This window comes from Bombina bombina, chromosome 1 (genome assembly GCF_027579735.1).
Source record: "Bombina bombina isolate aBomBom1 chromosome 1, aBomBom1.pri, whole genome shotgun sequence".
Lineage (NCBI taxonomy): Eukaryota > Metazoa > Chordata > Amphibia > Anura > Bombinatoridae > Bombina > Bombina bombina.
Genome location: NC_069499.1, coordinates 709,579,770 through 709,607,665, shown reverse-complemented (window position 1 = coordinate 709,607,665; position 27,896 = coordinate 709,579,770). Strand labels below are relative to the sequence as shown.

Here is a 27,896-nt window from a genome sequence, read left to right as displayed (position 1 = left end):
ATGATTTGCTCCCTCCCATCATCCGTGTCCTAAAGCTTTGGTATTGGTTCCCACAAGTAAGGATGACGCCGTGGACCGGACACACCTATGTTGGAGAAAACAGAATTTATGTTTACCTGATAAATTACTTTCTCCAACGGTGTGTCCGGTCCACGGCCCGCCCTGGTTTTTTAATCAGGTCTGATAATTTATTTTCTTTAACTACAGTCACCACGGTATCATATGATTTCTCCTATGCAAATATTCCTCCTTTACGTCGGTCGAATGACTGGGGAAGGCGGAGCCTAGGAGGGATCATGTGACCAGCTTTGCTGTGCTCTTTGCCATTTCCTGTTGGGGAAGAGAATATCCCACAAGTAAGGATGACGCCGTGGACCGGACACACCGTTGGAGAAAGTAATTTATCAGGTAAACATAAATTCTGTTTTTACATAAGGAACAAGCGTTAGAGCAGCAAATGATGCAGCAACCTTCCTAACTCAAACGGATCGTTTGCTGAGAAGAGAGAGACTCCGGTCTTGCAGTAAGGTAGGCACCTCAGCAGAGCTGCTGAGGTGTAGGGGTGCAGTTTTTCCTTTTTTATGGGCCTTAAAATATGCTTTAAACTCGTTTTTAGCACTCGCAGTAAAAAAGTTTCTTTTTAAAATTAACTTTTTTTACATTTAAGTTTTTATTTTTTTTGTTAGTCAGTATGGACACAGGAGACTTGCAAAGTATTACTTGCTCTATGTGTTTGGATGCTATTGTGGAACCACCAATCCCTTTCTGTCCCTCCTATTGAGAAGGCTTTAAGTTATAAGGAAAATATTTTTCATGAGCAAATTTTTCAAAAGCGGATGTTTCTCAAGAATCTAAACTGATGAGATTCAAAGTATGCCGCAGCTTTCTCCTCATGTGTTCCAAACTTTATCGCCCGCTCAAGCAGTGCCCTGTACTTCTGCTCTAGCACCCGCTGGAGTTACCTTAAGACATAGCTGATCTCATGTCTTCCAAAATTTCTGATGCGTTGTCTGCTTTCCCAATGCTGCAAGGGAAACGTAAGAGGAAAGACAGACATACAGTGAATGAGGTTTCTGATGCAATGGTGGCAATTTCGGAAGTACCCTCCCAAGGACCTGAAGAGGAGGGTATTGAGGTTCCACTGAAGGCGAAATTTCAGACTCGGAAAGTTCATTGCCTCTGACGGATTTGGAGGTTGTAACTTTTAGGTTTAAACTAGAACATCTCCGCCTGTTACTCAGGGAGGTTTTGGTTACTTTAGACGCCTGTGACTCCACGGTTGTGGTGGCCCCTGCAAAATATCTGTCTAATTTACTAGACTTTGAACTTCCTTCTTACTCAGACGTATTTCCGGTTCCAAAGTGAGTTTCGGAGATAGTTACTAAGGATTGGGAGAGACCAGGCATTCCCTTTTCCCCATCTCCTATTTTTAAGATGATGTTTCCCATAGCTGACTCTTTCAAGGAGGCTTGGCAAACGGTTCCTAAGGTGGAAGGGGCTGTTTCCACCTTAGCCAAGAGAACTACTATTCCCATAGAGGATAGTTGTGCTTTCAAAGATCCTATGGACAAAAAATTAGAGGGTTTACTTAAAAAGATTTTTCACCAGGGTCTGCTGTTGCAGCCTGCTGCGTGCATTGCTTCTGTCACTAGTGCGGCAGCATATTGGTTTGATGCTCTGAGTCTCTCAGGACTGAGACTTCTTTGGAGGAGATCCAAGACAGGATAAAAGCTCTGAATCTAGCTAATGCTTTTATTATGGTTGCTTCCCTTCAGATTATTAAGCTGGCAGCTAAGAGTTCGGGTTTCTCTGTCCTAGCATGCAGAGCCTTATGGTTAAAACCTTGGTCTGCGGACGTGTCATCTAAGTCTAAGCTTCTAGCGATTCCTTACAAGGGGAAGACCTTGTTTGGACCTGGCCTGACAGGAATTATCTCTATTACGGGAGGTAAGGGTCATCTCCTTCCTCAGGATAAGAGAAACAAACAAAAGACTGAGTAATTTTTGTTCCTTTCGAAATTTCAAGGGAAATTCTTTCTCTTCCTCCCCTAAGCAGGAACAATCTAGACCTACTTGAAGATCCAATCAGTCTTGGAACAAAGATAAACAATCCAAGAAGCCTGCTAATGAATCCAAAACAGCATGAAGGGCATGCCCCGATCCGGGATCGGATCTGGTAGGGGGCAGACTTTCCTTCGTTCAGGCTTGGATTCGGAGTGTTAAGGATCCCTGGGCAATAGCAATAGTGTCTCAGGGATACCAATTGGAGTTCAAAAGATTTCCTCCCAGAGGCAGGTTTCTTATTTCAAGATTGTCTGCAGACCAGACAAAAGTAGAGGCGTTCTTACTTTGTGTAAGAGACCTCTCTGCCCTGGAAGTGATTGTTCCCGTCCCAGTACAGGAACAAGGTCAGGGTTTTTATGCCAATCTGTAAACGGTTCCCAAAAATTGAGGGAACCTTCAGACCAATTTTAGATCTAAAGAGTCTAAACAAATTTCTCTGGGTTCCGTCCTTCAAGATGGAAACTATTCGTTCCATTCTTCCTTTAATCCAGGAGGGTCAATTCATGACCACTGTGGATTTTAAGGATGCATACTTGCATGTTCCTATTCACAGGGAATCATCACAAGTTCCTAAGGTTTGCCTTCCAGGACAAGCACTTCCAGTTTTTGGCTCTTCCTTTCGGTCTGGCCACTGCTCCCAGAATCTTCACAAAGATTCTGGGGTCTCTGTTGGCAGTACTTCGGTCACGGGGCATAGGGGTGGCGCCTTATCTAGATGACATCCTAGTCCATCTATTCAACAAGCAAGATCCCACACCGACATAGTGCTATCTTTCCTGAGAACTCACGGGTGGAACGGGGATTATGCAGACTTATATCAATTAACTCTGGAATGGTGGTTGTCTCTTGATCATCTCTCCCAGGGGACCTGCTTTCACAGACCATCTTGGGTAATTGTGACAAGACTCCAGTCTTCTGGGGTGGGGAGCAGTCTGGGGATCCCTAAGGCTCAGGGTGTTTGAACTCAGTCAGTCTGTTCTTCCTATAAACATTCTGGAGCAGAGAGCGATCTACAATGCTCTTCTGGCCTGGCCTGGCCTGGCCTCAGTTATCCACGGTCTAGTTTATCAGGTTCCAGTCGGACAACATAACTTCAGTGGCTTATATCAATCATCAGGGAGGAACGAGGAGTTCCTTAGCGATGACAGAGGTAGCCAAAATAATCCAGTGGGCAGAAGTCCACTCTTGTTACCTATCTGCGATCCACATCCCAGGGGTGGAGAATTGGGAAGCGGATTTCCTGAGCAGGCAGACTTTTCATCCGGGGGAGTGGGAACTCCATTCGGAAGTATTCTCAAACCTAGTTCTCAAGTTGGGTTAACCGGAATTGGATCTCATGGCGTCCCGTCAAAATGCCAAGCTCCCGTGATACGGGTCGAGTTCCAGGGACCCCAGGCGGAACTGATAGATGCTCTGGCGGTCCCTTGGACTTTCAGTCTAGCATACCCATTTCCTCCGTTTGCTCTTCTTCCTCAGGTAATTGCTTGAATCAAACAGGAGAGGGCTTCGGTGATTCTCATAGCTCCGGCTTGGCCTTGCTAGATTTGGTATGCTGATCTGGTGGAGATGGCATCTCTACGACTTTGGAGACTTCCGTTGAAGGACCTTCTGATTCAGGGACCCTTCCTTCATCCAAATGTAGTTTCTCTGAAGCTGACTGCTTTGAGATTGAACGCTTAATTTTATCCAAGCGAGGGATTTCTGATTCGGTCATAGAGACCATGATTCAGGCTCATAAGCCTGTGACTAGAAGGATTTACCATAAGATTTGGCGTAAATACCTTTGTTGGTGTGAATCCAAGGGCTACTCATGGAGTAGGGTTAGGATTCCTAGAATTTTGTCTTTTCTCCAAGAGGGTTTGGTGAAGGGTTTATCGATGAGTTCTCTAAAGGGTCAGATCTTGGCTTTATTTTGTTACAGTAAAGTCTGGCGGATGTTCTAGATGTTCAATTATTTTGTCAGGCCTTGGTCAGGATCAGGCCTGTGTTCAAACCGGTTACTCCTCCATGGAGTCTTAATTTAGTTCTCAAAGTTCTTCAAGGGGTTCCGTTTGAGCCTATGCATTCCTTGGATATTAAGTTGCTATCTTGGAAAGTTTTATTTCTTGTGGCTATTTCTTCTGCTCGCAGAGTGTCAGAACTCTCAGCATTACAGTATGAATCACCTTACCTTATTGTCCATTCAGATAAGGTAGTTTTACGTACTAAGTTAGGATTTCTTCCTAAGGTTGTTTCTGATCGGAACATTAATCAGGAGATTGTTGTTCCTTCTTTGTGTCCTAATCCATCTTCTCAGAAGGAAAGACTTCTGCACAATTTGGATGTGGTCCGTACTTTAAAGTTTTATTTACAGGCGACTAAGGACTTTCGCCAGTCTTCTTCTTTGTTGCTGGATTTTTCGGGAAAACGTAAGGGACAGAAAGCTACGGCTACTTCTTTCTCTTTGGCTGAAGAGCATAATAAGTTTAAGCTGTTGCTTCCTCATGGGCATTCAAAAATGAAGCTTCTGTAGAACAGATTTGCAAGGCTGCAACCTGGTCCTCTCTTCACACTTTTACAAATTTGACACACTTGCCTCAGCTGAGGCTGCTTTTGGGAGAAAGGTTCTTCAAGCAGTGGTGCCTTCCATTTAGGTTCTCTGTCTTGTCCCTCCCGTATCATCTGTGTACTCTAGCTTGGGTATTGGATCCCATCAGTAATTAAGATGATCCGTGGACTCATCGTGTCTTAAAAAAAAGAAAATTTATGCTTACCTGATAAATTTATTTCTTTTTTGACACGATGAGTCCACGGCCCGTCCTGCTTTTAGACAGGTTGTGGGTTATTCTAAACTTAAGACACCTCTGCACCTTGGCTTTTCCTTTCTCTTCCTAACTTTGGTTGAATTACTGGAGTGGGAGGGAAGGGATGAACTATTTAACAGCTCTGCTGTGGTGCTTTTTGCCGCTGCTGACCAGGAGGTGAATATCCCATCAGTAATTAAGATGATCCGTGGACTCATTGTGTCAAAAAAGAAATACGCTTATCAGGTAAGCATACATTTTCTTTTCTTCTGTTATGTGTGATCAGTCCACGGGTCATCATTACTTCTGGGATATAACTCCTCCCCAACAGGAAATGCAAGAGGATTCACCCAGCAGAGCTGCATATAGCTCCTCCCCTCTACGTCAGTCCCAGTCATTCTCTTGCACCCAACGACTAGATAGGATGTGTGAGAGGACTATGGTGATTATACTTAGTTTTTATGACTTCAATCAAAAGTTTGTTATTTTAAAATAGCACCGGAGCGTGTTATTACTTCTCTGGCAGAGTTTGAGGAAGAATCTGACAGAGATTTTTTACTATGATTTTAACCGGAGTAGTTAAGATCATATTGCTGTTCTCGACCATCTGAGGGAAATAAAGGCTTCAGATCAGGGGACAGCGGGCAGATGAATCTGCATTGAGGTATGTGGCAGTTTTTATTTTCTGAATGGAATTGATGAGAAAAGCCTGCCATACCGTTAAAATGACATGTATGTATACACTTCAGTATTCTGGGGATGGTATTTCACCGGAACTACTGTGTTAAGGTCACTAATCCTTTTAATAACTATTCTCATGTTAAACGTTTTTGCTGGAATGTAGAATCGTTTACATTGCTGAGGTACTGTGTGAATAAATGTTTGGGCATTATTTTCCACTTGGCAGTTTTTTGCTTTAATTGTGACAGTTTCGTTTCTCTTCACTGCTGTGTGGGAGAGGGAGGGGCCGTTTTTGGCGCTCTTTGCTACGCATCAAAAAATTCCAGTCAGCTACTTTTATATGTCCTGCATGATCCGGTTCATCTCTGACAGATCTCAGGGGTCTTCAAACTTCTTTGAAGGGAGGTAAATTCTCTCAGCAGAGCTGTGAGAATTCTTATAGTGACTGTGTATAAAAAACGTTGTTTTGTTTTTCTTATGTACAAATTTAATTAGTGTTGTTTTTTACTAATGGGAACAAACCTTTGCTAAAAGTTGTGTTGTTTTAAAATTTGATGCAATAACTGTTTTTCAGTTCATTATTTCAACTGTCATTTAATCGTTAGTACCTCTTTGAGGCACAGTACGTTTTTTGCTAAAAAAGATTATAACCAAGTTGTAAGTTTTTTTGCTAGTGTGTTAAACATGTCTGACTCAGAGGAAGATATCTGTGTCATTTGTTCCAATGCCAAGGTGGAGCCCAATAGAAATTTATGTACTAACTGTATTGATGCTACTTTAAATAAAAGTCAATCTGTACAATGTGAACAAATTTCACCAAACAGCGAGGGGAGAGTTATGCCGACTAACTCGCCTCACGCGACAGTACCTGCATCTCCCGCCCGGGAGGTGCGTGATATTTTGGCGCCTAGTACATCTGGGCGGCCATTACAGATAACATTACAAGATATGGCTACTGTTATGACTGAAGTTTTGTCTAAATTACCTGAACTAAGAGGCAAGCGTGATCACTCTGGGGTGAGAACAGAGTGCGCTGACAATGCTAGGACCATGTCTGATACTGCGTCACAGCTCGCAGAGCATGAGGACGGAGAGCTTCATTCTGTGGGTGACGGTTCTGATCCAAACAGATTGGACTCAGATATTTCAAATTTTAAATTTAAATTGGAGAACCTCCGTGTACTACTAGGGGAGGTCTTAGCAGCTCTCAACGATTGTAACACTGTTGCAATACCAGAGAAACTGTGTAGGTTGGATAAATACTTTGCGGTACCGGCGAGTACTGACGTTTTTCCTATACCTAAGAGACTAACTGAAATTGTTACTAAGGAGTGGGATAGACCCGGTGTGCCGTTCTCACCCCCTCCAATATTTAGAAAGATGTTTCCAATAGACGCCACCACTCGGGACTTATGGCAAACGGTCCCCAAGGTGGAGGGAGCAGTTTCTACTTTAGCTAAGCGTACCACTATCCCGGTGGAGGATAGCTGTGCTTTCTCAGATCCAATGGATAAAAAATTAGAGGGTTACCTTAAGAAAATGTTTGTTCAACAAGGTTTTATATTACAACCCCTTGCATGTATCGCGCCGATTACGGCTGCGGCAGCATTTTGGATTGAGTCGCTTGAAGAGAACCTTAGTTCCTCTACGCTAGACGACATTACGGACAGGCTTAGAGTCCTTAAACTAGCTAATTCTTTCATTTCGGAGGCCGTAGTACATTTAACCAAACTTACGGCTAAGAACTCAGGATTCGCCATACAGGCACGCAGGGCACTGTGGCTAAAATCCTGGTCAGCTGATGTTACTTCTAAGTCCAAATTACTTAATATACCTTTCAAGGGGCAGTCCTTATTCGGGCCCGGTTTGAAAGAAATTATCGCTGACATTACGGGAGGTAAGGGCCACGCCCTACCTCAAGACAAGGCCAAAGCTAAGGCTAGACAGTCTAATTTTCGTCCCTTTCGGAATTTCAAAACAGGAGCAGCATCAACCTCCACTGCACCAAAACAGGAAGGAGCTGTTGCTCGTTACAGGCAAGGCTGGAAGCCTAACCAGTCCTGGAACAAAAGCAAGCAGGCCAGGAAACCTGCTGCTGCCCCAAAGACAGCATGAACCGAGAGCCCCCGATCCGGGACCGGATCTAGTAGGGGGCAGACTCTCTCTCTTCGCCCAGGCCTGGGCAAGAGATGTTCAGGATCCCTGGGCACTAGAGATCATATCTCAGGGATACCTTCTAGACTTCAAATTATCTCCCCCAAGAGGGAGATTTCATCTGTCAAGGTTGTCAACAAACCAGATAAAGAAAGAAGCGTTTCTACGCTGCGTACAAGATCTGTTAACAATGGGAGTGATCCATCCGGTTCCGTGGTCGGAACAAGGACAAGGGTTCTACTCAAACCTGTTTGTGGTTCCCAAAAAAGAGGGAACTTTCAGACCAATCTTAGATTTAAAGACTCTAAACAAATTCCTAAGAGTTCCATCGTTCAAAATGGAAACTATTCGGACAATTTTACCCATGATCCAAGAGGGTCAGTACATGGCCACAGTGGATTTAAAGGATGCTTACCTTCACATACCGATCCACAAAGATCATCACCGGTATCTAAGGTTTGCCTTCTTAGACAGGCACTACCAGTTTGTAGCTCTTCCATTCGGATTGGCTACGGCTCCAAGAATCTTCACAAAGGTTCTGGGTGCCCTTCTAGCGGTACTAAGACCGCGAGGGATTTCGGTAGCTCCGTACCTAGACGACATTCTAATACAAGCTTCAAGCTTTCAAACTGCCAAGTCTCATACAGAGTTAGTTCTGGCATTTCTAAGGTCGCATGGATGGAAAGTGAACGAAAAGAAGAGTTCTCTCTTTCCTCTCACAAGAGTTCCATTCTTGGGGACTCTTATAGATTCTGTAGAAATGAAGATTTACCTGACAGAAGACAGGTTAACAAAACTTCAAAATGCATGCCGCGTCCTTCATTCCATTCAACACCCGTCAGTAGCTCAATGCATGGAGGTGATCGGCTTAATGGTAGCGGCAATGGACATAGTACCTTTTGCACGCCTACACCTCAGACCGCTGCAACTATGCATGCTAAGTCAGTGGAATGGGGATTACTCAGATTTGTCCCCTACTCTGAATCTGAATCAAGAGACCAGAAATTCTCTTCTATGGTGGCTTCATCGGCCACACCTGTCCAGGGGAATGCCATTCAGCAGGCCAGACTGGACAATTGTAACAACAGACGCCAGCCTACTAGGTTGGGGCGCTGTCTGGAATTCTCTGAAGGCTCAGGGACTATGGAATCAGGAGGAGAGTCTCCTTCCAATAAACATTCTGGAATTGAGAGCAGTTCTCAATGCCCTTCTGGCTTGGCCCCAGTTAATAACTCGGGGGTTCATCAGGTTTCAGTCGGACAACATCACGACTGTAGCTTACATCAACCATCAGGGAGGGACAAGAAGCTCCCTAGCAATGATGGAAGTATCAAAGATAATTCGCTGGGCAGAGTCTCACTCTTGCCACCTGTCAGCAATCCACATCCCGGGAGTGGAGAACTGGGAGGCGGATTTCTTGAGTCGCCAGACTCTTCATCCGGGGGAGTGGGAACTTCATCCGGAGGTCTTTGCCCAAATACTTCGACGTTGGGGCAAACCAGAGATAGATCTCATGGCGTCTCGCCAGAACGCCAAACTTCCTCGCTACGGGTCCAGATCCAGGGATCCGGGAGCAGTTCTGATAGATGCTTTGACAGCACCTTGGAACTTCAGGATGGCTTATGTGTTTCCACCCTTCCCGCTGCTTCCTCGATTGATTGCCAAAATCAAACAGGAGAGAGCATCAGTAATTCTAATAGCACCTGCTTGGCCACGCAGGACTTGGTATGCAGATCTAGTGGACATGTCATCCTGTCCGCCTTGGTCTCTACCTCTGAGACAGGACCTTCTGATACAGGGTCCATTCAAACATCAAAATCTAACTTCTCTGAAGCTGACTGCTTGGAAATTGAACGCTTGATTTTATCAAAACGTGGTTTTTCTGAGTCGGTTATTGATACCCTGATTCAGGCTAGGAAGCCTGTTACCAGAAGGATTTACCATAAAATATGGCGGAAATACCTATACTGGTGCGAATCCAAAGGTTACTCCTGGAGTAAGGTTAGGATCGCTAGGATATTGTCTTTTCTACAAGAAGGTTTAGAAAAGGGTTTATCAGCTAGTTCATTAAAGGGACAGATTTCAGCTCTGTCCATCTTGTTACACAGACGTCTGTCAGAAAATCCAGACGTCCAGTCCTTTTGTCAGGCTTTAGCTAGGATCAAGCCTGTGTTTAAAGCTGTTGCTCCACCATGGAGTTTAAACTTAGTTCTTAACGTTTTACAGGGTGTTCCGTTTGAACCCCTTCATTCCATTGATATAAAAATGTTATCTTGGAAAGTTCTGTTTTTAATGGCTATTTCCTCGGCTCGAAGAGTCTCTGAGTTATCAGCCTTACATTGTGATTCCCCTTATCTGATTTTTCACTCAGACAAGGTAGTTCTGCGTACTAAACCTGGGTTCTTACCTAAGGTAGTCACTAACAGGAACATCAATCAAGAGATTGTTGTCCCATCCTTGTGTCCAAATCCTTCTTCAAAGAAGGAACGTCTTTTACACAATCTGGATGTAGTTCGTGCCCTCAAGTTCTACTTGCAGGCAACTAAAGATTTTCGCCAAACTTCTTCCTTGTTTGTCGTTTACTCTGGACAGAGGAGAGGTCAAAAAGCTTCTGTTACCTCTCTCTCTTTTTGGCTTCGTAGCATAATACGTTTAGCCTATGAGACTGCTGGACAGCAGCCTCCTGAAAGAATTACAGCTCACTCCACTAGAGCTGTGGCTTCCACTTGGGCCTTTAAGAATGAGGCCTCTGTTGAACAGATTTGCAAGGCTGCAACTTGGTCTTCGCTTCATACTTTTTCCAAATTTTACAAATTTGACACTTTTGCTTCTTCGGAGGCTATTTTTGGGAGAAAGGTTCTTCAGGCAGTGGTTCCTTCTGTATAATGAGCCTGCCTATCCCTCCCGTCATCCGTGTACTTTTGCTTTGGTATTGGTATCCCAGAAGTAATGATGACCCGTGGACTGATCACACATAACAGAAGAAAACATAATTTATGCTTACCTGATAAATTCCTTTCTTCTGTTGTGTGATCAGTCCACGGCCCGCCCTGTTTTAAGGCAGGTAAATATCTTTTAAATTATACTCCAGTCACCACTTCACCCTTGGTTACTCCTTTCTCGTTGTTTCTTGGTCGAATGACTGGGACTGACGTAGAGGGGAGGAGCTATATGCAGCTCTGCTGGGTGAATCCTCTTGCATTTCCTGTTGGGGAGGAGTTATATCCCAGAAGTAATGATGACCCGTGGACTGATCACACAACAGAAGAAAGGAATTTATCAGGTAAGCATAAATTATGTTTTTCTGCTAGTTCCCTGAGAGGACAGATTTCGGCCCTGTCGGTTTTTTTTTTGCACATGAGGCTGGCTGAGCTTCCAGACGTGCAGTCCTTTTGTTAAGCCTCTGATTATGATCAGACCTGCGTTTAGATCTGGGGCTCATTATTGGAGCCTACATCTTGTTCTTTGTGTTTTTGCAACAGGCTCCGTTTGAGCCAGTGCATTCCTTTGACATTAAAGGCACATTATACACATTTTTTCTTTGTATAAATGTTTTGTAGATCTATTTATATAGCCCATAGTTTTTTTTATTTATATAAACGTATAGTTTTGCTGATTTTTAAATAACATTGCTCTGCTTTTCAGACTCCATACGCAGCCCCAAAGTTTTATGTGAATACAGTCAGCTACCTTCTTCAGCTTGCTCCTATTTGTGTTAAGGGTCTTTTCATATGCAAAAGAAGGGGGAGGGTCTTATTTTCCACTAGCAGTGGGCTTTCCAGCTACCTTTTCAACAGAGCTAAATTTTGAGCTTCTAAGTAAGTTTTTAAACTGTTTTATACTGGATTTTTAGATCAGTATCTGTGCATCTTATTCTTTATTGTAGTGTCTATTACATGCAGTTATATGAAAATGAGTATATACTGTCCCTTTAAGTTATCTTGGAAGGTTATCTTTTTAATGACTATTGCCTTTGCGCGCAGTATGTCTGAGATCTCTGATTTGCTATGTGAGTTCCATTATCTGATTTTTCATGCAGATAAGGCAGTTTTACATACTAAATTAGGTTTTCTTCCTGAGGTTGTCAGATCGCAACATCAATCAGGAGATTGTGGTTCCTTCCTTGTGTTCTAATCCTGCAAAGGAACATTTACTTCACCATTTGGATGTGGTTCGTGCCTTGATGTTCTTTCTTCAGGCTACTGAGGAGTTTAGCCAATCTTCCTCTTTGTTTATTCAGGGAAGCGTAAGGGGCAGAAGGCTACTTAGACTATCCTATCTTTCTGGTTGAGGAGTGTCATCCGCTTAGCTTACAAGACAGCGGGACATCATCCTCCTGAGAGGATAACGGCTCATTGGATCAGATTTGTAAGGCGGCTACCTGGTTCTCCTTACATACTTTATCTAATTTTTACTTGTTTGATGTTTTTACTTTGGCTGATGCAGCTTTAAGGAGAAAAGTTTTGCAGGCGGTGGTGCCCTCAGAATAGGGTCCACCTCTTCCTTTTTGTTCCCTCCTGTTCATTCAGTGTGTCCTGGAGCTTGGGTATAGTTTTCCCAACAGTAAGGAATGAAGCCGTAGACTCTCCCTGTCTTAGGAAGGAAAGCATTTATGTTTACCAGATAAATTCCTTTCCTTCCAGGTAGGGAGATTCTACGGCCCCCGCCAGTTTTTTCTTGTCTAAGGGCGGCCTCCAATTTATCTTATTCTTCTGGCATTATTTATACCCTGTTATTTCTCCTGCTTTTCCTTGTTCCCTCAGCAGAATGACTGAGGAAGTTGGAGGGATATTTAAGCCTTTAGCTGGTGTGTCTTTGCCTCCTCCTGGTGGCCAGGTGTTGTTTTTCCCAACTGTAAGGAATGAAGCGGTGGACTCTCCCTATCCAGAAGGAAAGGGATTTATCTGGGTTTTGTTTAACCCCTTAATGACTACAGCACTTTTCCTTTTTCTGTCCGTTTGGGACCAAGGCTATTTTACATTTCTGCTGTGTTTGTGTTTAGCTGTAATTTTCCTCTTCCTCATTTACTGTACTCACACATATTATTATATACCGTTTTTCTCGCCATTAAATGGACTTTCTAAAGATACCATTATTTTCATCATATCTTATAATTTACTATAAAAAAAAATATAAAATATGAGGAAGAAATGGAAAAAAACACACTTTTTCTAACTTTGACCCCCAAAATCTGTTACACATCTACAACCACCAAAAAACACCCATGCTAAATAGTTTCTAAATTTTGTCCTGAGTTTAGAAATACCCAATGTTTACATCTTCTTTGCTTTTTTTGTAAGTTATAGGGCCATAAATACAAGTAGCACTTTGCTATTGCCAAACCATTATTTTTCAAAATTAGCGCTAGTTACATTAGAACACTAATATCTTTCAGGAATCTCTGAATATCCATTGACATGTATATATTTTTTTTTTAGTAGACATCCCAAAGTATTGATCTAGGCCCATTTTGGTATATTTCATGCCATCATTTCGCCGCCAAATGCGATTAAATACAAAAAATAGTTCACTTTTTCACTAATTTTTTCACAAACTTTTGGTTTCTCACTGAAATTATATGCAAACAGCTTGTGCAATTATGGCACAAATGGTTGTAAATGCTTCTCTGGGATCCCCTTTGTTCAGAAATAGCAGACATATATGGCTTTGGCATTGCTTTTTGGTAATTAGAAGGCCGCTAAATGCCACTGCGCACCACACGTGTATTATGCCCAGCAGTGAAGGGGTTAATTATGTAGCTTGTAGGGTTAATTTTAGCTTTAGTGTAGTAGACAACCCAAAGTATTGATCTAGGTCCATTTTGGTATTTCATGCCACCATTTCACCGCCAAATGCGATCAAATAAAAAAAAAAAATGTTCCCTATTTCACAAACTTTTTCACAAACTTTAGGTTTCTCACTGAAATTATTTACAAACAGCTTGTGCAATTATGGCACACATGGTTGTAAATTCTTCTCTGGGATCCCCTTTGTTCAGAAATAGCAGACATATATGGCTTTGGTGTTGCTTTTTGGTAATTAGAAGGCCCCCAAATGCCGCTGTGCATCACACGTGTATTATGGCTAGCAGTGATGGGGTTAATTATGTAGCTTGTAGGGAGCTTGCAGGGTTAATTTTAGCTTTAGTGTAGAGCTCAGCCTCCCACCTGAAACATCAGAACCCCTGATCCCTCCCAAACAGCTCTCTTCCCTCCCCCACCCCACAATTGTCCCCGCCATCTTAAGTACTGGCAGAAACTCTGCCAGTACTAAAATAAAAGCTATATTTGGGCTTTTTTTTCTTTTTTTTCTTAGCATATTTACATATGCTGCTGTGTAGGATTCCCCCCTTAGCCCCCAACCTCACTGATCCCCCACCAAACAGCTCTCTAACCCTTCCCCTCTGCCTTAATGGGCGCCATCGTGGGTACTGGCCAGTACCCAATTTAGTAAAAAAGTATGTTTTTTTTTTTTTTTTATTTAATTGCCCTTTTCTGTAGTGTAGCTCTCCCCCCACCCCTTCCAGATCCCTTAGATGATTTTTAAATTTTTTGAAAAAAGTTTTTTTTTTAAATTTTTTTACTTTTATTAAAAATTTGTTTTCCTGCAGTGTAGCGGTTCGCTCCCGCCCCCCGTGCACGCGCGCGCTCCCGTGCGCGCTTCCGCCTGTCCCGATCCCACCCCCCTCCACTTCACTCGGCACATCGATGGCCGCCCACCCGCCTCCCAGACCACAGAGTGGCTCTCTGCATCGGATGGCCAAGGGGGGTTATTGCAGGATGCCTCTATATCGAGGCATCACTGCAATAACAGGAAAGCAGCTGGAAGCGAGCAGGATCGCTTCCAGCTGCTTTCTAAATTAAGGACGTACGCCACACGTCCTCGGTCATTAACTGTATTTTTTTTGAGGACGTGTGGCGTACGTCCTTGGTCATTAAGGGGTTAAATTGATAAATAAAGCCTTTACTACCCATTCCCCAGCTTTTAATAACCAACACTATATTAATATTCTTTTTAACCTCCAAGATTGCCTTTTCTCCAACATTGGTGTGTCCGGTCCACGGCGTCATCCTTACTTGTGGGAATATCTCTTCCCCAACAGGAAATGGCAAAGAGTCCCAGCAAAGCTGGCCATATAGTCCCTCCTAGGCTCCGCCCACCCCAGTCATTCTCTTTGCCGTTGCACAGGCAATATCTCCACGGAGATGGTTAAGAGTATGTGGTGTTTAGTTGTAGTTTTTTTATTCTACTATCAAGAGTTTGTTATTTTAAAATAGTGCTGGTATGTACTATTTACTCTGAAACAGAAAAAGATGAAGATTTCTGTTTGTGAGAGGAAGATGATTTTAGCAGACAGTAACTAAAATCGATTGCTGTTTCCACATAGGACTGTTGAGATGAAGTAACTTCAGTTGGGGGAAACAGTTAGCAGACTTTTCTGCTTAAGGTATGACTAGCCATATTTCTAACAAGACTGTGTAATGCTGGAAGGCTGTCATTTCCCCTCATGGGGACTGGTAAGCCATTTTCTTAGTTTCAAACAGAATAAAGGGCTTAATATGGGCTATAAAACTGGTAGACACTTATGGGCTAAATCGATTGCTTTATTTGGACATTTTATACATGTTTATGCTGATAATTCACACTTATAAACTTGGGGAACGTTTTTTAACGTCGGGCACTATGTTAGACACCTTTTCCAGTCAGGAAGGGCCTTCCCAGTTGTAGGCTGAGCCTCATTTTCGCGCCATTACTGCGCAGTTGTTTTTGAGAGCAAGACATGCAGATGCATGTGTGAGGACCTGAAAATAGTTGGAAAAGTTTCTAGAAGGCGTCATTTGGTATCGTATTCCCCTCTGGGCTTGGTTAGGTCACAGCAAAGACTGTAGCTGGGACTGTATAGGGGTTAATTTTGTAAACGGCTCCGGTTCTGTTATTTTAAGGGTTAAAGCTCTGAAAATTGGTATGCAATACTTTTAATGCTTTAAGACACTGTGGTGAAATTTTGGCAGGAGGTTATGGACAGAGTTCACGCACTTAAGTTGGCTAACTCCTTTATTTTGGATGCCGCTTTGCAATTAGCTACATTAGCGGCGAAAAATTCAGGGTTTGCAATTGTGGCGCGCAGAGCGCTTTGGCTAAAGTCTTGCTCAGCGGATGTATCATCCAAGACAAAATTGCTTAACATCCCTTTCAAAGGTAAAACTCTCTTTGGGCCAGAATTGAAAGAGATTATCTCAGACATCACTGGGGGAAAGGGCCACGCCCTTCCACAAGATAGGCCTTTCAAGGCCAAGAATAAGTCTAATTTTCGTTCCTTTCGCAATTTCAGGAACGGACCGGCCTCTAATTCTGCATCCTCTAAGCAAGAGGGTAATGCCTCACAGCCCAAACCAGCCTGGAAACCTATGCAAGGCTGGAACAAGGGTAAGCAGGCCAAGAAGCCTGCTGCTGCTAACAAAACAGCATGAAGGAGCAGCCCCCGATCCGGGACCGGATCTAGTAGGATGCAGACTCTCTCTCTTTGCTCAGGCTTGGGCAAGAGATGTTCAGGATCCCTGGGCACTAGAAATAGTTTCTCAGGGTTATCTTCTGGAATTCAGGGAACTACCCCCAAGGGGAAGGTTCCACATGTCTCACTTATCCTTAAACCAAATAAAGAGACAGGCGTTCTTACATTGTGTAGAAGACCTGTTAAAGATGGGAGTGATACACCCTGTTCCAATAACGGAACAAGGAATGGGATTTTACTCAAATCTGTTCGTAGTTCCCAAAAAAGAGGGAACCTTCAGACCAATTCTGGATTTAAAGATCCTAAACAAATTTCTCAGGGTACCATCGTTCAAAATGGAAACCATTCGAACGATTCTACCCACTATCCAGGAAGGTCAATTTATGACTACCGTGGATCTAAAGGATGCGTACCTACATATTCCTATCCACAAAGAACATCATCAGTTCCTAAGGTTCGCCTTTCTGGACAAACATTACCAGTTTGTGGCCCTCCCATTCGGGTTAGCCACTGCTCCAAGGATTTTCACAAAGGTACTCGGGTCCCTTTTAGCGGTTCTAAGACCGAGGGGCATTGCAGTAGTACCGTACTTGGACGACATTCTAATACAAGCGTCGTCCCTTTCAAAAGCAAAGGCTCATACAGACATCGTTCTGGCCTTTCTCAGATCTCACGGTTGGAAGGTGAACATAGAAAAAAGGTTCTCTGTCTCCGTCAACAAGAGTTCCCTTCTTGGGAACAATAATAGATTCCTTAGAAATGAGGATTTTTCTGACAGATGTCAGAAAGTCAAAACTTCTAAGCGCTTGTCAAGTTCTTCACTCTGTTCCACGTCCTTCCGTAGCTCAGTGCATGGAAGTAGTAGGGTTGATGGTTGCAGCAATGGACATAGTTCCTTTTTGCGCGAATTCATCTAAGATCATTACAACTGTGCATGCTGAAACAGTGGAATGGGGACTATACAGACTTGTCTCCAGTGATTCAAGTACATCAGAAGACCAGAGATTCACTCTGTTGGTGGCTGACCCTGGACCATCTATCCCAGGGAATGAGCTTCCGCAGACCAGAGTGGGTCATTGTCACGACCGACGCCAGCCTAGTGGGCTGGGGCGCGGTCTGGGAACCCCTGAAAGCTCAGGGACTATGGTCTCGGGAAGAGTCTCTTCTCCCGATAAACATTCTGGAACTAAGAGCGATATTCAATGCTCTCAGGGCTTGGCCTCAGCTTGCAAAGGCCAGATTCATAAGATTCCAATCAGACAACATGATGACTGTTGCATATATCAATCATCAGGGGGGAACAAGGAGTTCCCTAGCGATGAAAGAAGTGACCAAAATAATACAATGGGCGGAGGATCACTCCTGCCATCCATCTGCGATCCACATCCCAGGTGTGGAAAACTGAGAAGCGGATTATCTGAGTCGTCAGACATTCCATCCGGGGGAGTGGGAACTCCACCCGGAGATCTTTGTCCAGTTGACTCAATTATGGGGCATTCCAGACATGGATCTGATGGCGTCTCGTCAGAACTTCAAGGTTCCTTGCTACGGGTCCAGATCCAGGGATCCCAAGGCGACTCTAGTGGATGCACTAGTAGCACCTTGGACCTTCAACCTAGCTTATGTGTTTCCACCGTTTCCTCTCATTCCCAGGCTGGTAGCCAGGATCAAACAGGAGAGGGCCTCGGTGATCTTGATAGCTCCTGCGTGGCCACGCAGGACTTGGTATGCAGACCTGGTGAATATGTCATCGGTTCCACCATGGAAGCTACCTTTGAGACAGGACCTTCTTGTTCAGGGTCCATTCGAACATCCAAATCTGGTCTCCCTCCAGCTGACGGCTTGGAGATTGAACGCTTGATTCTATCGAAGCGTGGGTTTTCAGATTCTGTGATAGATACTCTGGTTCAGGCCAGAAAACCAGTGACTAGAAAAATTTACGATAAAATATGGAAAAGATATATCTGCTGGTGTGAATCCAAGGGATTCCCATGGAATAAGATAAAAATTCCTAAGATTCTTTCCTTTCTGCAGGAAGGTTTGGATAAAGGATTATCTGCGAGTTCTCTAAAGGGACAGATTTCTGCTTTATCTGTCTTACTACACAAACGACTGGCAGCTGTGCCAGATGTTCAAGCATTTGTTCAGGCTCTGGTTAGAATCAAGCCTGTTTACAGACCTTTGACTCCTCCCTGAAGTCTAAATCTAGTTCTTTCAGTTCTTCAAGGGGTTCCGTTTGAACCTCTACATTCCATAGATATCAAGTTATTATCTTGGAAAGTCTTGTTTTTGGTTGCTATTTCTTCTGCTAGAAGAGTTTCAGAGTTATCTGCTCTGCAGTGTACTCCGCCCTATCTGGTGTTCCATTCAGATAAGGTTGTTTTGCGTACTAAGCCTGGTTTTCTTCCAAAGGTTGTTTCCAACAAGAATATTAACCAGGAGATAGTTGTACCTTCTTTGTGTCCGAATCCAGTTTCAAAGAAGGAACGTTTGCTACACAATTTGGATGTAGTCCGTGCTCTAAAATTCTACTTAGCTGCTACAAAAGAGTTCAGACAAACATCTTCTCTGTTTGTCGTCTATTCTGGTAAAAGGAGAGGTCAAAAAGCAACTTCTACCTCTTTCCTTTTGGCTTAAAAGCATCATCCGATTGGCTTATGAGACTGCCGGACGGCAGCCTCCTGAAAGAATCACAGCTCACTCCACTAGGGCTGTGGCTTCCACATGGGCCTTCAAGAACGAGGCTTCTGTTGATCAGATATGTAAGGCAGCGACTTGGTCTTCACTGCACACTTTTGCCAAATTTTACAAATTTGATACTTTTGCTTCCTCGGAGGCTATTTTTGGGAGAAAGGTTTTGCAAGCCGTGGTGCCTTCCGTTTAGGTAACCTGATTTGCTCCCTCCCTTCATCCGTGTCCTAAAGCTTTGGTATTGGTTCCCACAAGTAAGGATGACGCCGTGGACCGGACACACCAATGTTGGAGAAAACAGAATTTATGCTTACCTGATAAATTACTTTCTCCAACATTGGTGTGTCCGGTCCACGGCCCGCCCTGGTTTTTTAATCAGGTCTGATGAATTATTTTCTCTAACTACAGTCACCACGGTACCATATGGTTTCTCCTATATTTTTCCTCCTGTCCGTCGGTCGAATGACTGGGGTGGGCGGAGCCTAGGAGGGACTATATGGTCAGCTTTGCTGGGACTCTTTGCCATTTCCTGTTGGGGAAGAGATATTCCCACAAGTAAGGATGACGCCGTGGACCGGACACACCGTTGGAGAAAGTAATTTATCAGGTAAGCATAAATTCTGTTTTTCTTGTTCCCTGCATGCCGCCTCATATTTCAGTGTGTTAGTTTTATCGGCTTTTTTAAATTATACACAACAGCTAGCCAGTGCTAGTTCATGTGTGCCATATAGATAACATTTTGCTCACTCCCATGGAGAATAGTTATTAAAGAATATGCACTGATTGGCTAAATTCAAGATTGTAAAAAGTACAGAGATAAGGAAAGGGGCAGCCTGCACAGGCTTAGATACAGGTAATCATAGGCAAAAGGTATATACATATAACCGTGTACTTTAGTGGGTAATAAAAGAAATGATCTTTTTAAAATATAACAATTTTCAAGCAGACTCTCTTAAAACAGTGAGTTATCAACTATTTTAAGAGACCGTCTACACCAGAATTGTTCTTATTTAAAAAGATAGATAATGCCATTAACTACCCATTCCCCAGATTTGCACAACCAACATTGTTAATATACTTTATAACATTTAAACCTCTAAATGTCTGCCTGTTTATAAGCCACTAAACGCAGCCTCTTATCACATGCTTTTTTATTTGCTTTTCACAACAGTGCTAGTTCATGTGGGCCATATAGATAATAATGTGCTGACTCCCGTGGGTTGTGGCACTGCACTATTTGGATAGAATGCAAGTCAATAGATAAATGTGATTGGGGGGCTTTCAGAAAAGGCTTAGGTTCAAATTGAGCACAGAGCTAAAGAGTGTATTACTATAACCATGTTTATGCGACACTGGGGAATGGGCAATAAAGGCATTTTGGAGTAGACTGTCCCTTTAAGCAATGCAGATAGTTAAATTATACTTTTGCTGAATTTTATTCTGTAGTAGTGTGTTTGAATTTATTCAAACTTTTTCTCATGAATTCCCTTTCAGACATGTTACAAATACTACATGAGTGATGATATTAACCGAGATGCTGATGGCATGGATGAGCAATGCAGGTGTGTATCTGTCCAGAATCATTAGAATTGTTGTTTTTTGCTTAACTTCTTCTGTTACATCCTTTTAGGTAAAAGCTGAGTTTATTGAAGTAGGTAGAAATGCTCCCATTTTTCAGTGCTGCTCCCTCCCATATATTCCTAATTTTTTTACCTTTATTGTTGAAATAAACACAAATTAGATGACTATTGGCAATATGTAGTAGCCACATGCCCTTTTTAAAAGTGGGATAAGGCCTGAATAACTTGATGTAATAGAAAATAGCATCCCTTCTTCCACATTTTACCCACCAGAGTGCTTTGATTTTCTTATATTCTCCCAGTTATGTTTTTAAGTCGACAAGAAGGTTCTCTACCCATTTTACCCAGTTACGTATCATATTCAGCTGTTGCAAGATCTTTGCATTCTCCATACATGTTGGATCTGTATAGAGCTCCATGCTTCCATGAAACTGCTTTCATTCATTGACTGGATTCCCCTCTGGTGGTGATAATAAGAAAGTGACGGATCATTTCTAAAAGGACATGGGAATTGCAATATAAAAAAATATATTTAAATTTGACTATTCAGAACATGAAAAACTAAAAAATAAATGAATACTGTAAATATCAAACACCTCACCTGTCCCTGATGCCAAGACTTGGAAAATATCTCAGTTGCATTTATATGAAAATATTATAAAATGCACATACTACTGCAATACTGCACTTCATCCAGTGTTTGAAAGGTTGCATGTAACATTCTAGGCAGGTGATTTCTTGTTTGGGTGGCTGAGGAGTGATTTAGCTTTAAATTGCTATTAATTAAAGCCATTCCAAAGTTCTCTGTTTTGAAATTGGAAATATTAGTTTGCAGTTTTACACCTCCATTTATGTTAGCCTCCGTTTAAAATAAATGTTACCAATGTTCTAGCCGTTACTAAGGCAAAAAGTTTCTAGTGTTTCTGTGACTACTCTTCTTGAGGTTATCATTTATATTTCGTCCGCATCAGAACATGCAGTTTCTTACTTCAAAGGTGTCAGATATTGTAGGTTTTTCTTTCATATAGTTGGCAAAATTCAACGAGCTGTTACATATGCGATTTACATTCCTACCTGGAGGTTTCCCAACACCAAAGCCTATAAAACGCCTCGCACCTCACTCATATCTTAGTTTTTACTTTGCCTTCTTTGGAGGTGGTTGAAGCATTATGTGCTTGATTGCTTCAGAGCATATTGAAGCCCAGTACCCCTCAGAGTACAGTGCTTGTCTGAGGGATGCGATTGGAGTATTGCCTCATGATGAAATGTTTTCTCCTGATCGGAAATCTTATTAGTCTCTCTGTAAATATGGTTGCAGGGACATGTCTTCTGCCTCCCTTTACAGATCGACATTATACTCCTATTCCATTACCTCTGCTGATATGTTTCAATACTGGTTTGGTTATCTGCTATGACGTGGACAAGTGTCTATGGGGTAAGTAAGTTTCTTTCTAATTTCATTGAAAGTCCATAAATTCATTCATTACTAATGGGAATTCAACACCTGGCCATCAGTAGAAAGCAGACACCCCAGTTCAAAAGCTTAAATATCCCTCCCACTTCCCCCTACCCTCCCAGTAATTATTTGCCCGGTCTACTAGGAGATAGGCAGAGTGTTTTGCTCTTAGTAAGAGTCTTGGCTGAAGACCTCTGACGGTAAGTCCCATCTTCTCTCCTGCTCCACTGTATATGGTCTGTTGTCTAATTCATAGGATCTCTATCCCGAGGGGCTTACACAGTGATTAGGATAGATCCGGGACTGATGGGAGAGGGCAGCAGAGGCTAGGAGTCCCCGGGTGCTTCCTGAAGAAGGGGGTTAGGGGCAAAATTTAGTGCAGTCTTTATTGGGGAAGCAGAGAGTTAATAGCGCCTTAGATCATGGCTGCGGCTTCCCAGATGATAGAGGGAATTGCTACCGCCATGTGCCGCTCATTTCTTTCATGCAATTGGCAATAGTCCATGAGCTAGTTACGTATGGGATATACAATCCTTCCAGGAGGGGCAAAGTTTCCCAATCCTCAAAATGCCTATAAATACACCCCTCACCACACCCACAAACTTTGCCTCCTATGGAGGTGGTGAAGTAAGTTTGTGCTAAGATTTCTACGTTGATATGCGCTTCTCAGCATTGTTGAAGCCCGATTCCTCTCAGAGTACAGCTAATGTCAGAGGGACGTGAAGGGAGTATCACTTATTGGATACAATGATTTCCCTAACGGGGGTCTATTTCATAGGTTCTCTGTTATCGGTCGTAGAGATTCATCTCCTACCTCCCTTTTCAGATCGACAATATACTCTCAATTTACCATTACCTCTACTGATAACTGTTTTAGTACTGGTTTGGCTATCTACTATATGTGGATGGGTGTCTTTTTTGGTAAGTTTGTTTTTCTTTCATGTAATTAGCAAGAGTCCATGAGCTAGTGACGTATGGGATATACATTCCTACCAGGAGGGGCAAAGTTTCCCAAACCTTAAAATGCCTATAAATACACCCCTCACCACACCCACAATTCAGTTTTTACAAACTTTGCCTCCGATGGAGGTGGTGAAGTAAGTTTGTGCTAGATTCTACGTTGATATGCGCTCCGCAGCAAGTTGGAGCCCGGTTTTCCTCTCAGCGTGCAGTGAATGTCAGAGGGATGTGAGGAGAGTATTGCCTATTTGAATGCAGTGATCTCCTTCTAAGGGGTCTATTTCATAGGTTCTCTGTTATCGGTCGTAGAGATTCATCTCTTACCTCCCTTTTCAGATCGACGATATACTCTTATATATACTCTTATATATACCATTACCTCTGCTGATTCTCGTTTCAGTACTGGTTTGGCTATCTGCTATATGTAGATGAGTGTCCTGGGGTAAGTAAGTCTTATTTTCTGTGACACTCCTAGCTATGGTTGGGCACTTTGTTTATAAAGTTCTAAATATATGTATTCAAACATTTATTTGCCTTGACTCAGAATGTTCAACTTTCCTTATTTTTCAGACAGTCAGTTTCATATTTGGGATAATGCATTTTAATTTAACATTTTTTACCTTAAAATTTGACTTTTTCCCTGTGGGCTGTTAGGCTCGCGGGGGCTGAAAATGCTTCATTTTATTGCGTCATTCTTGGCGCGGACTTTTTTGGCGCAAAAAATCTATTTCAGTTTCCGGCGTCATACGTGTCGCCGGAAGTTGCGTCATTCTTTGACGTTATTTTGCGCCAAAGATGTCGGCGTTCCGGATGTGGCGTCATTTTTGGCGCCAAAGAGCATTTAGGCGCCAAATAATGTGGGCGTCTTATTTGGCGCGAAAAAATATGGGCGTCACTTTTGTCTCCACATTATTTTAGTCTCATTTTTTATTGCTTCTGGTTGCTAGAAGCTTGTTCTTTGGCATTTTTTCCCATTCCTGAAACTGTCATTTAAGGAATTTGATCAATTTTGCTTTATATGTTGTTTTTTTCTTTTACATATTGCAAGATGTTCCACGTTGCAACTGAGTCAGAAGATACTTCAGGAAAATCACTGCACAGTGCTGGAGCTACCAAGCTAAGTGTATCTGCTATAAACTTTTGGTATCTGTTTCTCCAGCTGTTATTTGTATTGCATGTCATGTCAAACTTATTAATGCAGATAAAATTTCCTTTAGTACTGTTACATTACCTGTTGCTGTTCCGTCAACATCTAGTTTCTTTCATGTAATTAGCAAGAGTCCATGAGCTAGTGACGTATGGGATATACATTCCTACCAGGAGGGGCAAAGTTTCCCAAACCTTAAAATGCCTATAAATACACCCCTCACCACACCCACAAATCAGTTTTACAAACTTTGCCTCCAAGGGAGGTGGTGAAGTAAGTTTGTGCTAGATTCTACGTTGATATGCGCTCCGCAGCAAGTTGGAGCCCGGTTTTCCTCTCAGCGTGCAGTGAATGTCAGAGGGATGTGAAGAGAGTATTGCCTATTGAATGCAGTGATCTCCTTCTACGGGGTCTATTTCATAAGGTTCTCTGTTATCGGTCGTAGAGATTCATCTCTTACCTCCCTTTTCAGATCGACGATATACTCTTATATTTACCATTTCCTCTACTGATTCTCGTTTCAGTACTGGTTTGGCTTTCTACAAACATGTAGATGAGTGTCCTGGGGTAAGTAAGTCTTATTTTCTGTGACACTCTAAGCTATGGTTGGGCACTTTATTTATAAAGTTCTAAATATATGTATTCAAACATTTATTTGCCTTGACTCAGAATGTTCAACTTTCCTTATTTCCAGACAGTCAGTTTCATATTTGGGATTATGCATTGAATTATCATATTTTTCTTACCTCAAAAATTTGACTTTTTTCCCTGTGGGCTGTTAGGCTCGCGGGGGCTAAAAATGCTTCATTTTATTGCGTCATTCTTGGCGCGGACTTTTTTGGCGCAAAAATTCTTTTCCGTTTCCGGCGTCATACGTGTCGCCGGAAGTTGCGTCATTTTTTGACGTTATTTTGCGCCAAAAATGTCGGCGTTCCGGATGTGGCGTCATTTTTGGCGCCAAAAGCATTTAGGCGCCAAATAATGTGGGCGTCTTATTTGGCGCTAAAAAATATGGGCGTCGCTTTTGTCTCCACATTATTTCAGTCTCATTCTTCATTTGCTTCTGGTTGCTAGAAGCTTGATGTCTGGCATTTTTTCCCATTCCTGAAACTGTCTTATAAGGAATTTGATCTATTTTGCTTTATATGTTGTTTTTTCTCTTACATATTGCAAGATGTCTCACGTTGCATCTGAGCCAGAAGATACTACAGGAAAACCACTGCCTGCTGGATCTACCAAAGCTAAGTGTATCTGCTGTAAACTTTTGGTAGCTATTCCTCCAGCTGTTGTTTGTAATAATTGTCATGACAAACTTGTTAAAGCAGATATTTCCTTTAGTGATGTACCATTGCCTGTTGCAGTTCCCTCAACATCTAAGGTGCAGAATGTTCCTGATAACATAAGAGATTTTGTTTCTGAATCCATAAAGAAGGCTTTGTCTGTTATTTCTCCTTCTAGTAAACGTAAAAAGTCTTTTAAATCTTCTCTCTCTACAGATGAATTTTTAAATGAACACCATCATTCTGATTCTTTGGACTCTTCTGGTTCAGAGGATTCTATCTCAGAGATTGATGCTGATAAATCTTCATATTTATTTAAGATGGAATTTATTCGCTCTTTACTCAAAGAAGTACTAATTGCTTTAGAAATAGAGGATTCTAGTCCTCTTGATACTAATTCTATACGTTTGGATAAGGTTTTTAAAGCTCCTGCGGTTATTCCAGAAGTCTTTCCTGTTCCTAATGCTATTTCTGCAGTAATTTCCAAGGAATGGGATAAATTGGGTAATTCATTTACTCCTTCTAAACGTTTTAAGCAATTATATCCTGTTCCGCCTGACAGGTTAGAATTTTGGGACAAAATCCCTAAAGTTGATGGGGCTATTTCTACCCTTGCTAAACGTACTACTATTCCTACGTCAGATGGTACCTCGTTTAAGGATCCTTTAGATAGAAAAATTGAATCTTTTCTAAGAAAAGCTTATCTATGTTCAAGTAATCTTCTTAGACCTGCTATATCATTGGCTGATGTTGCTGCAGCTTCAACTTTTTGGTTGGAAACTCTAGCGCAACAAGTAACAAATCGTGATTCTCATGATATTATTATTCTTCTCCAGCATGCTAATAATTTCATCTGTGATGCCATTTTTGATATTATTAGAGTTGATGTTAGGTTTATGTCTCTGGCTATCTTAGCCAGAAGAGCTTTATGGCTTAAGACCTGGAATGCTGATATGGCTTCTAAATCAACTCTACTTTCCATTTCTTTCCAGGGAAACAAATTATTTGGTTCTCAGTTGGATTCTATTATTTCAACTGTTACTGGTGGGAAAGGAACTTTTTTACCACAGGATAAAAAGTCTAAAGGTAAAAACAGGGCTAACAATCGTTTTCGTTCCTTTCGTTTCAACAAAGAACAAAAGCCTGATCCTTCATCCTCAGGAGCAGTTTCAGTTTGGAAACCATCTCCAGTCTGGAATAAATCCAAGCCTGCTAGAAAGGCAAAGCCTGCTTCTAAGTTCACATGAAGCTACGGCCCTCATTCCAGTTCAGCTGGTAGGGGGCAGGTTACGTTTTTTCAAAGAAATTTGGATCAATTCTGTTCACAATCTTTGGATTCAGAACATTGTTTCAGAAGGGTACAGAATTGGTTTCAAGATGAGACCTCCTGCAAAGAGATTTTTTCTTTCCCGTGTCCCAGTAAATCCAGTGAAAGCTCAAGCATTTCTGAATTGTGTTTCAGATCTAGAGTTGGCTGGAGTAATTATGCCAGTTCCAGTTCCGGAACAGGGGATGGGGTTTTATTCAAATCTCTTCATTGTACCAAAGAAGGAGAATTCCTTCAGACCAGTTCTGGATCTAAAATTATTGAATCGTTTTGTAAGGATACCAACGTTCAAGATGGTAACTGTAAGGACTATATTGCCTTTTGTTCAGCAAGGGAATTATATGTCCACAATAGATTTACAGGATGCATATCTGCATATTCCGATTCATCCAGATCATTATCAGTTCCTGAGATTCTCTTTTCTAGACAAGCATTACCAATTTGTGGCTCTACCGTTTGGCCTTGCTACAGCTCCAAGAATTTTCACAAAGATTCTCGGTGCCCTTCTGTCTGTAATCAGAGAACAGGGTATTGTGGTATTTCCTTATTTGGACGATATCTTGGTACTTGCTCAGTCTTTACATTTAGCAGAGTCTCATACGAATCGACTTGTGTTGTTTCTTCAAGATCATGGTTGGAGGATCAATTTACCAAAAAGTTCTTTGATTCCTCAAACAAGGGTAACCTTTCTGGGTTTCCAGATAGATTCAGTGTCCATGACTCTGTCTTTAACAGACAAGAGACGTCTAAAATTGATTACAGCTTGTCGAAACCTTCAGTCTCAATCATTCCCTTCGGTAGCCTTATGCATGGAAATTCTAGGTCTTATGACTGCTGCATCGGGCGCGATCCCCTTTGCTCGTTTTCACATGCGACCTCTTCAGCTCTGTATGCTGAACCAATGGTGCAGGGATTACACGAAGATATATCAATTAATATCTTTAAAACCGATTGTTCGACACTCTCTAACGTGGTGGACAGATCACCTTCGTTTAATTCAGGGGGCTTCTTTTGTTCTTCCGACCTGGACTGTAATTTCAACAGATGCAAGTCTCACAGGTTGGGGAGCTGTGTGGGGATCTCTGACGGCACAAGGAGTTTGGGAATCTCAGGAGGTGAGATTACCGATCAATATCTTGGAACTCCGTGCAGTTTTCAGAGCTCTTCAGTTTTGGCCTCTTCTGAAGAGAGAATCGTTCATTTGTTTTCAGACAGACAATGTCACAACTGTGGCATACATCAATCATCAAGGAGGGACTCAC

At 42.3% G+C, this 27,896-nt stretch overlaps 1 protein-coding gene across 1 annotated transcript in view; it reads left to right on the top strand.

The window, feature by feature from the left end:
• Nucleotides 1–27,896, top strand: part of ATRX (ATRX chromatin remodeler) — a 783,199-nt gene that overhangs the window by 102,178 nt on the left and 653,125 nt on the right. The window contains exon 8 of the mRNA XM_053714433.1: nt 20,379–20,446. Coding sequence (XP_053570408.1) covers nt 20,379–20,446 — 68 coding nt within the window. The remainder of the gene's footprint in view (nt 1–20,378; nt 20,447–27,896) is intronic.